The 10,473-nt window shown below is 44.5% G+C and overlaps 1 protein-coding gene across 1 annotated transcript; it reads right to left on the reverse strand.

Annotated features, from left to right (window-relative positions):
- Nucleotides 1-6,381: 6,381 nt before the first annotated feature.
- LOC309510662 (uncharacterized protein) lies at nt 6,382-10,191 on the reverse strand. Its single transcript, XM_082185533.1, has 2 exons — nt 9,623-10,191; nt 6,382-9,444 (listed from the first exon to the last, which is right to left on the reverse strand). Exon 2 carries the CDS (start codon nt 9,236-9,238, stop codon nt 6,794-6,796), a length of 2,445 nt encoding a protein of 814 aa, XP_082041659.1. The 5' UTR covers nt 9,239-9,444; nt 9,623-10,191; the 3' UTR covers nt 6,382-6,793.
- Between the last annotated feature and the right edge of the window lie 282 nt (nt 10,192-10,473).

Raw genomic sequence — 10,473 nt, forward strand, 5'->3', positions numbered from 1 at the left:
TTATTCCATTTTATTCCAGTTAATTTAATTTCCTTCTATTCTATTCTGTTCTGTTCTGTTCTGTTCTATTCTATTCTATTGTTTCCTTTTTTTATTCTATTCTATTTTATTCAATTTAATTGTATTCCAGTTAATGTCATTCTATTGTACTTCATGTTTTGTTTTATTTTATTTCATTCTATTTAATTTCATTCTGTTTTATTCTATTCTTTATTAGTATTAGTATTATTATTGTTATTGTTGTTTTATTTTACTCTGGAAGCAGTTACTGTAGTCATTTGAGCTCTTGAGCTAAAGTTACATTGATTGGAACTATAGATTGAATAGTGGAACATTCTGAAAATACATTTTGAAGACATGTTAAAATAATAGCTCCAAGTAAGATTAGTTTAAAATCGAGAAACATCGAAAGGCACAGAGTTTCTGAGTTTAGTTTAATCTACCACAACTCCAAGTGTTCAATATCTCCACTGAGGTGGAAACACTTGCTGCCAGTCACCACATTAACACATATTTTTGCTGTCAGTTTGCTGTTGTCAGCATATAGCAGCTCGAAAGACATTAATGTACCCTATGCAGCGTAAAGATATTAGTGACGGCCATTCCATGACCCCGCTAACCCTGTGAAACCGATCTTAGAGTGAAGGACTCTTCATTTACAGGCGCTGCTATGATAACCTCTCCGTACGATACACCGAGGGCTCCTTTTTTTTTTCTCTTGTAGATTGGTTATTGATTTCTATTTTTTTCTCTGCCTGTTCTGCTCACTGACCAATTTTATTCACCCCTCCCTCCAATCCAGCCATCTCTCGCACTGACCGTACACGTCTGGTTTCCACTGCTATCCCGTTGCATGAAATATACTAAAAATAATTCTCTGTGTCATCTGGCCGGCCCTTTGCTCATAAATAACGATCATTTCAGAAGTCAGCCCATTGAGCTCTGTAAAGCAATATTTTCTGAAGCATTTATTTCCCGTTTTCTCTGGACTGCTCTCATTTATCATGAGCCATGAAGGTAGCGGCTCCTTTCTCCACAGAAGCAGACGGCCGATATTCCACTCTCTGAAATTGTTGTCCCCTCAACATTGGCCTTATTTCAAGCACAAGTCCAACATGAAATAGAAAACCACTTTTTTTCCCTCATGCCAGCCAGGTGTGAAGTGAGTGAAACTAATGGCTGATGCTTTGTTTCGGGGACCTGTATTTTGAAGGTACAGTCCCGAGGGGGATGGTTCCTCTCACTGGTGTCTGGGGACAGAGCCCATCTGTGACCGCACTTGTGGGAATTACACTGACACTTCATGTGCCTCTGTGCTTGAATAAACTGAATGAATACAATAGAAGTAAAAAATCTGAGACTGTTTTGAATCCAAGAAGTGTCAGCCCAGCAAATGCATATCTGTCTCTGTGTGTCTGTCTGTCTTCTGCACTTTTGTGATTTTTTTTTTTCTCTTTCTTGATTATTTTTCTTCTGTACTTTCTTGATTTTTTTCTTGCTTATGCTTTTTCTTGTTACTTTTTGTCTTCCACTCTTTCTTGATTCTTCTTTTCTTTTTGTCTTTCTTGATTTGTCATCCACACTTTCTTGTAGGGATGTAAATCGGACAGTTCATCACGATACGATACGATATCGATTCTCTCAGCCAGCGATACGATATTTGCTGATACCGCAAAAAATTCTGCGATACAATTCGATTCAGGGCTATATCTATTGATTTATCAATATTTAGATTATGTGCCAAGTTTACACAACCAGTTACGTTTATTAACTCACAAATGCAACCAAAATATATAACGTTTAATTAAACTCTTTAAAAATTGCACACCCTCTCCCAATTGGGACATTTACAACAGAAGAGTTAATTTGCAAAAATAGATAATTTCATTCTTGTTCATTTTCTTTAATCTTGTTTTTTTATTATTATTATTGTGCCTTCCAAGTAATATCAATCAAACTGCAGCTGGGTTGTTTTGATTAAGTAATAATAACTCAAAAAATACAGGTAACTTACAAAATTAAAGTTCATTGAAAGTATGGTTTTTTTTATATATTAAAAGTTTTTTTTTTTTTTTTTTTCAAAAGCAGATAGCTCCACATTTCATGTTTCAGAGTTAAACAAAACCTAGTAATTTCTATGATACATAGAGCACTCGGTTAATCTTTGTAACGTTAATCTCCTCAGCTGACATAGACGCCTGACAAACTTTGTTGTTGTGATTACAGGCAATACAGGGAGCTTTTCCCTCAACACTAACATGCTGCTTTAGCAAGGTTCCGTGAAAAAGTTTCAGCTTTTATTTTCCTTTTACGCCCCGAAGAAGATATCACGGGTTCATCAAGTTCATTGAAATTATCCATCCTTCCTCGATCAATTTTAGTCAGCTTTGACTTTTTGAAGTGACTGACAGTGACTAACTGCCTTGTCACCTGACCTGAATACTGCGCGCTGATTCGCTAAAACTGACTTTTTTGGTCAAGCGTTCAACAAGAAGTGTTCTGCTTGTCAGTTTCTGCTGTAAAACATGAACTCGCCATGCCTTCACAGTGGACAATACTGGCTTTTGTGACAAAACATGTTTAGGGTTCAGTCAATCTTGTCAGACATCTATTTCGGCTGTGAAAAGTTGCGTGAGGATGTGGAGAGTGTCAAAATAAAGGTACTGTATATCGATATTTTATGTGTGGCATCGTATTGTTAGACGTTTGATCGATGCATCGATCCATATCGATGTATTGTTACACCCGTACTTTCTTGATTATTTTTTGTATTATTTTTTTTTATTCTTTTGTTCTTTCTTTCTTTTGTCTTTCTTGATTTCTCTTTTGACCTGTCTTGTTTTTTTTTTATTTTGATCTGTCTTGATTTTCTCTTTTGATCTAGTTTCTTTCTTTCTTTTGCGCTTTTTTATTTCTTTTGATCCTTGTTTCTTTCTTTATTTTGCACTCTTTCTTAATTTTTTTGTTGCTCTTTCTTGAGTCTTTTGTTCTTTCTCAATTGTTTTTTTTTGCTCTTTCTTTTGCTTTTTGACACTTTTTAAGATTTACTCTTTCTTTTGCTTGTTGTTTGTTTTTCACCCTTATTTCATGCATTCTTTTGCATTTTTGCTGCTTTTTCTTTCCTATCCTTTGTGCTTTCTTATGCCTTTCCATTTTATTTTAATTTTTTTGTTGTTGTTGTTGTTGTTGTGAAAAACAACAATGCAACAGGGAACTGAAGGAAAATTCAATTTCATCATGTTGTGTTTTATCTTGTGGGACAAGCCTTGACCTTTTTCCACCCATAATATGAGCTTAAAATAATAAGTTCTGTTTGCACGGATATGAAAACAGACACATTATTGTATGATCATATTACGTCTCTAACCCTCAGTCACTGACCAGACATCTGGTCATCTGTGAGATGACCTCCAATTGACATGTAGAGTCATCTCTGACATGAAAAACAACATCTAAAACACTCATCAGTACAGTCAGTTAAAAATACCACTGAATCAGAAACATGACAGCTTCCACCTATTATATATCATTTTTTTGTAATTGTACAGATTATATTTTTAGCAGGTGCTGCTAGGAGCAACTTGGACAAGGATGAGAAAGCATTTTGCGAGAAAAGTATTAACATAATTAGCAGTGCCAGGCCAGCTTTTAAAGGCTTGTTCCTTTTATCTCATAATATCTTTCTTATCTTTATAATTTTAAAAAGTATCATAAACTAAAAGCTAAGTTTTTTTGAATACCTTCAGTACATGTTATATAATCATGTTATAAAAAATATATGTGGAAATAAGTTTTAGGCATACTGTATATGAGCACAACGTTCTATGTACATAACTACAGAAATTAATAAACAGAGCTGGGATATAGAAGATGTACCAGTATAATTATTGTAAAGACTATGTTGAGCCTCACAATAAGCTTAATGTGGTTTTGTGATAGCACAGATGTTGAAGTTGAAGTAGGGCATTCAAATACAGTACTGCGAGTTAGAAGCGTCCCCTGGTAAATCCTTTCACATCTCTGTTTGACACACAGTGGGAGCCCACAACAACAACATGAGCCCTGGCATGCTAATTAACCGCTGAATGCTCCGTCTAATTGGCTGTTCAATAAAACATGAGGAAGGCCCTTAACGAGACGGAACGATCATTAGTAAAAAGTTGATTACATTGTGTTGATTAATACAATTACTAATGACCAGCAGTGTATGGAGAGCTTCAGATAGAATACAGTGGGAATAAACATTCGCTAGACTGTGTGTATTCATATGTGTGTGCGCGTGCAGTGAGCGTATTCTACAGTGATTTTTGTGGGGTGAACATTTTAAAGGTAGGTCATTTCTGCAGCAGAATTTGTTGATGTTCAGCACCAGTCTTTTTTGGCATCCCAACACAATTAGCTAACTCTCTTTAAAGGAGCCGTATGTAAGATTGTGGCCAAAACTGGTACTGCAATCACTTTCAAATTACTGTAGAGCGGTGTATCCCCTCCCCCTCCCCCCTGACTCGAGGTTGCCAGATAGGCTGCAGGATCCAGCAGGAACGTAGGCTGCTACGTAGCTGTGGTAACTAGAGCAGAGCTGGCAACCCGGATGCCGAAACACTACTGACTTCGTGATTGGTAGATAGGTGGATGGTGGAGCTTCAGGCCAAAACACAACATGACAACATCAACATCAGTTGAGGGCTGCAACTTCACTTTTTAAATGACAATATCCTGGCCGGACTACTGTTGTCAGTGATATAAGTATTTGAAATGAACATGATTTCTTAAAGGGATAGTTCACTTTGAAATAAACTTTTGGTATGTTTTAGCTTACTTCAAGGGCATCCAAGATGTAGGTGTCTTTTTTTCCGCAGTAGTTTCAATTTTGATATTTTTAGGTCAAACCGTTCTTGTCTGTCAGTCAAATAATGCAGGTCTATGGTCACCACCTCAAAGAGCAAGCACAGAGTCCAAATTAAAACAATTCCACATCGTCCAAATTAAACAATTCCCCATCGTAAGTACACATTGATGGCCTAAGACACGAAACGAGCGGTTTGTGTGAGAAAACGAACAGTATTTATATCGTTGTTACCTCTTGAACACAGCCGCATCCAAATTATCTGAGGGCGCGGGCGGGTATAGATATATACACTAGATATCGCCTTGGCTACGGTTTCGTTCCAATGAACTGCATTAGCCAAGGCGACATCTAGTGTATATATCTATACCCGCCCGCGCCCTCAGATCATTTGGACGCAGCTGTGTTCAAGAGGTAACAACGATATAAATACTGTTCGTTTTCTCACACAAACCGCTCGTTTCGTGTCTTAGGCCATCAGTGTGTACTTTTTTTTTTACCAACATCAAGATTTTATGTTTTTTTTAAGTGCATTTTAGGTACTGTAACTTTAAGAATGTTTAATCATCATTTTGCCTTGACTACTTGATTTTAAATTGTCCTGCAGTGTTACATGAGTACAAATGAAGAGTTCAGATGCAAAAGCCTCTAAGTCCCATCTGAAATTTTCTTCTAGAATGATCATTTTTATCAAGCTTGTATATTTAAGTTCAGTAATTTCACTTAATTACAATGAATAGATCATTTTCATTGCCATTTAAGTGAAATTACTGAACTTAAATATATGAGCTTGATAAAAATGATAATTCTAGAAGAAAATTTCAGATGGCACTTAGAGGCTTTTGCATCTGAACTCTTCAAATATTCCATGTAGATTCTCAATTAATAGACGATGTAAAAACATACAGAGCTTTTGTTTCTGCTCTGTTAACCGCAAGACCACGGCGAACGTTGTGAGTGTGTGTTAGAAACCAGGAATGGTGAGAGAACATTTTACTTGGTATGTTTTTCGCCTTCAAGTCAAACTTGGGTCTTCAGCCGACAACCCAGCTTTAAATCCTGTCTGGCTAGCGCGCTTCCCATTATGTTTACGCGTTAGTTGAGTAGGCGGAGAGTAGGCGTCTTTTGCGGCTGTTCGAATGCATTTGACCACATGAGCGTTTACATTTCGAAAGCAATCTGATCAAATGTGTTTTCCACTACCTCCGGAAGTGGTCGAAAGTAGACAAGCTCAGAACGTTTTAGACCCCGATTACACCTGTATTTAGTGTCGTCCACTTGAGATCCGATCGAACTTCATCAATAGCGGTTCACTTCCATGATTTAACACGATTGCATTCATATCAGCAGCGACCCGTACTGGAGTTCACATGAACCATACCCCAGACCACCCTTTTTATGCAGACTCTGGTACGGTTCGAGGTTGCGCACCCGAGTTTGGAAATCAGCGTTCACATCATCCAAACGAACCGAACTCTGACGTCAATCGACACCAAAAGTGCTAGTGTGAAAACGTCTCGGGTTACGACTGTAACCCTTGTTCCCCGAGAAGGGAACGAGACACTGCGTCGTCGTCGTGACGACACTATGGGAACGCCCTCAGCGTAACGCATCTGAAGCATGAATGAAATCTGTCCAATCCTGATTGGTGCTGCGTCATGACGTAGTAGATGACGGCATAACCGGAAGATACAAAGGGACGCCGGCACAAACACACGTTAGCTCCTTTGCGATGAAGCACGCGCTCTGCCCGTGATAGGTGTGGCGACGAGACGCAGTGTCTCGTTCCCTTCTCGGGGAACAAGGGTTACAGTCGTAACCCGAGACGTTCCCCTTCGAGGGAACTCGCACTGCGTCGTCGTCGTGACGACACTATGGGAACGCAATGCCCACTATGCCACACCGTAAGCACGCCACCCTAGTGTGAAGCTGGGAGACCAGGCACACTTAGGACGCGATCACTCTGGCGCCAGGCGTCACAGGGAGTTGCAGACTATAAAATCTTATGAAGGTGTGTGGAGTGGCCCACCCAGCCGCTTCGCAAATATCTTGAAGCGAGGCTCCAGAAAGGAGGGCTACCGAGGAGGCCATGCTCCTGGTAGAATGAGCCCTCACAGCTATAGGTGAAGGCAGACTGCGCACCTGATAAGCCATGGCTATAGCCTGAACAATCCAATTACTGATTGTCTGCTTGGATGCAGGCAGCCCTTTCTTGGGTGAACCAAAGCACACCAACAACTGGTCTGACTTCCTCCACTGAGAGGACCTCTCAAGGTACACTCTCAGGGCTCTGACCGGGCAGAGCAGGTGAAGTCTCCCCTCTTCCGCCGTCACGTGAGGTGGAGGATGGAATGCCTGAAGAACCACTGACCGTGCCACATTAAATGGCACCTTGGGCACATAGCCCGGTCTAGGGTGTAAGATGGCCTTAACTCCGCCAGGGGCAAACTCCAGGCAAGTTGGCATTATAGCCAAGGCCTGGAGATCCCCCACTCTCCTCAGAGAGGTGATAGCAAGGAGAAAGGCCACCTTAAGGGTCAGGTTCTTTGCCTCAGCCGACTCCAGTGGCTCGAAGGGGGCCTCAGCCAACCCTTCAAGTACCACCGCCAGGTCCCAGGTTGGAACTCTGGAGCGAGCCACAGGCCTCATCCTCCGAGCCCCACGGAGGAAACGTACAACCAGATGGTGCTTCCCCAAAGGCCCCTCACCTATAGGCGAGTGGAAAGCCGCAATGGCAGCCACATACACCTTAAGTGTGGACGGGGTAAGACCGGCGGAGAAACGATCTTGGAGGAACTCCAGCACTGAAGCCACTGGGCAGTTAACTGGGTCCACCTCACGCTCTCTACACCAAGTGGAAAACACATTCCACTTCAGGCTGTACAGTCTCCTGGTAGAAGGAGCCCTGGAGCTGAGTAGGGTCTCGACAACATCTGCTGACAGGCCAGCCTCTAGGTACCGAGCCCCCTCAGGGGCCAGACCCAGAGGTTCCACAGCTCTGGCCGGGGGTGAAATATTGTGCCCCCTGCCTGCGACAGCAGATCTCTCCTCAGAGGGACCTGCCACGGAAGGCCGTCCAGCAGTGCTACAATGTCCGAGAACCATACTCGGGTCGGCCAGCGGGGTGCTACTAAAAGTAGGCTGATCCCCTCCCGGCGGACTCGCTCCAAGACTCCCGGGAGCAGAACGATCGGGGGAAATACGTACAGACGCAGCCTTGGCCACGTCTGCATCATGGCGTCCAGCCCCAGCGGAGCTGGATGCCTGAGAGAGAACCACAGTGGACAGTGGGACGTCTCTTGAGACGCGAACAGATCCACTTCCACTGGGCCGAATCTCACGCACATGGCTTCCACCACCTCTGGGTGGAGTCGCCACTCCCCGGGCCTCAGCCCCCGCCTCGACAGGACGTCTGCTCCCTGATTTTGGTCCCCGGGGACGTACATCGCTCTGAGAGACGACAGTTTCCCCTGGGACCACAGAAGGATCTGGTGTGCCAGTCTGCATAGAGGGCGCGACCTCAGACCCCCCTGATGATTCAGATACGCGACTACAGAAGTGTTGTCCGAGCGTATCAGGACATGGTGGCCGCGGAGGTCTGGGAAAAAGCTCCTCAGAGCTTTGTAGACCGCCAGCATTTCCAGGCAGTTGATGTGCCAGGAAGAATGCCGGGTCTCCCACAGACCTCTCGCAAAGCGGCCGTCCATGACCGCGCCCCAACCAAGTGAGGGAGGCATCTGTTGAAACGGTTTTCCGGCAACATGATGCTCCCAGCACCGGTCCCTGGGACAGGAACCAAGGTTTCCTCCATATGACGAGAGAACGAAGGCATTTGCGCGTTACCCTGATCATACGGAACGGATTTCCCCTCGGGGAAAACCCCTTGGCTCTCAACCACCACTGTAGGGGTCTCATGTGTAGCAGGCCAAAGGTATGACGTTGGACGCTGCTGCCATGAGCCCCAGCAGTCTCTGAAACTGCTTCACAGTGAGGTTGTGGCCTAGCTTCACTCTGGAGACCATCGCCCGTATGAATTCCACCCGTGCAGGAGACATTTGTGCCCGCATCGTCGTGGAGTCCCATACCACTCCCAGGAACATAGTCCTCTGGGAGGGCGTCAACACGCTTTTCTTTGTGTTGAGTCTCAGCCCCAAGCACCTGATATGGGCTAGAACGACATCTCGATGTCGAACTGCCATATCGTACGACTTGGCTAATATTAGCCAGTCGTCGATGTAATTGAGTACACGAATGCCCTGGAGTCTCAGCGGAGCCAGCGCTGCATCCATGCACTTGGTGAAGGTGCAAGGGGAAAGAGCTAGGCCAAAGGGAAGAACCCGATATTGGTACGCTTCGCCCCCGAAAGCGAACCTCAGGAACTTCCTGTGACATGGAAGGATGGAAATATGGAAGTATGCGTCCTTCAGATCTATCGTGACGAACCAGTCCTCGAACTGGATCTGACTCACGATGGCTGGAATTGTGAGCATCTTGAACCTGAATCTCCTCAGAGAACGATTCAAGTGCCTGAGATCTATTATTGGACGCAACCCCCCATCCTTCTTGGGAACTATGAAGTACCGGCTGTAGAACCCGGACTCCCTGTCTGGCAGAGGAACATGTTCTATGACCTCCTTGACCAACAGGGATTGAACTTCCTGTTCCATAACCCGAACCTGCTCTGAGCCGACCACAGTCCAGACCACCCCGTTGAACTTCGGGGGAGGGGAGCTGAACTGCAGTCTGTAACCCAGCTCTACAGTACGCAGGGCCCACACAGATATATTCGGAAGCATGACCATGCGCCGAGATAATCTACTAAGGGAACCAGCCTCTCAAGGCTGGCCTCGGGTGTCAACCGAGCCTCATTCCCGACCCCCTGAAGCGGCTGACCGGCAGGGAGCAGTCGAGAATGATTTTCGGTGTGCGGACGCGTTCGCTGCCCAGCCGCAGGTCTTTCTAGAGGCGGCTGGAGCGGCGTGCGTGCGCGGGAAATCAGTGTGGCCCGAAGCGTACTGGACGGCGGGAACACAGCACTGATTTCCTGAGAGCTCCGGGGGGAGGCGACCTCGATCGCTCCACCCCGGGGGGGACAGCTCTGAGTGGTCCGGCCACAGCTAGGACCACCTGGCAGAAGCCTTCTTTGCCTAAAGGACGGTCCTCAGATCGACCTTAGGCTCAGAAGGCTTGCAGCAAGAGCGCCGTCTCCTTTGCCAGGCTCCCTCGGGAGGGGCGCGGGAGGCGACACTCTTTTTGCACCTGTCGGTGCGAGGCTCAACATTTTAACACTAGATAAGTGAAACGGTGGTAGGCTGAATTAAAATATATAACTTCTCAAAGTCAGATAATATTCCATCATTTTAATTCCATTAAGAATTAAATGCAGCCATAATCACCAGAGAATACTGTTTGTTTAGTTTAATATTTATTTAAACGGTTTCGTAATCTACGTGCTGCCTCGGCAACGCGAGATTCGAGCCGTCGGTCACAATATATCGGCTTTCATCCCTCGAGAAGAAAGTCAACAATTGCGAGGTTGAAACATCCGACAGCGCACGGTTTTTTTCTATGCACGCGCGCCGAGATATTTCTCAATGAACACTGCCAGCCCCCTCAGGAGCTGACTG

Source organism: Leuciscus leuciscus, assembly GCF_965113295.1.
Source record: "Leuciscus leuciscus genome assembly, chromosome: 12".
NCBI lineage: Eukaryota > Metazoa > Chordata > Actinopteri > Cypriniformes > Leuciscidae > Leuciscus > Leuciscus leuciscus.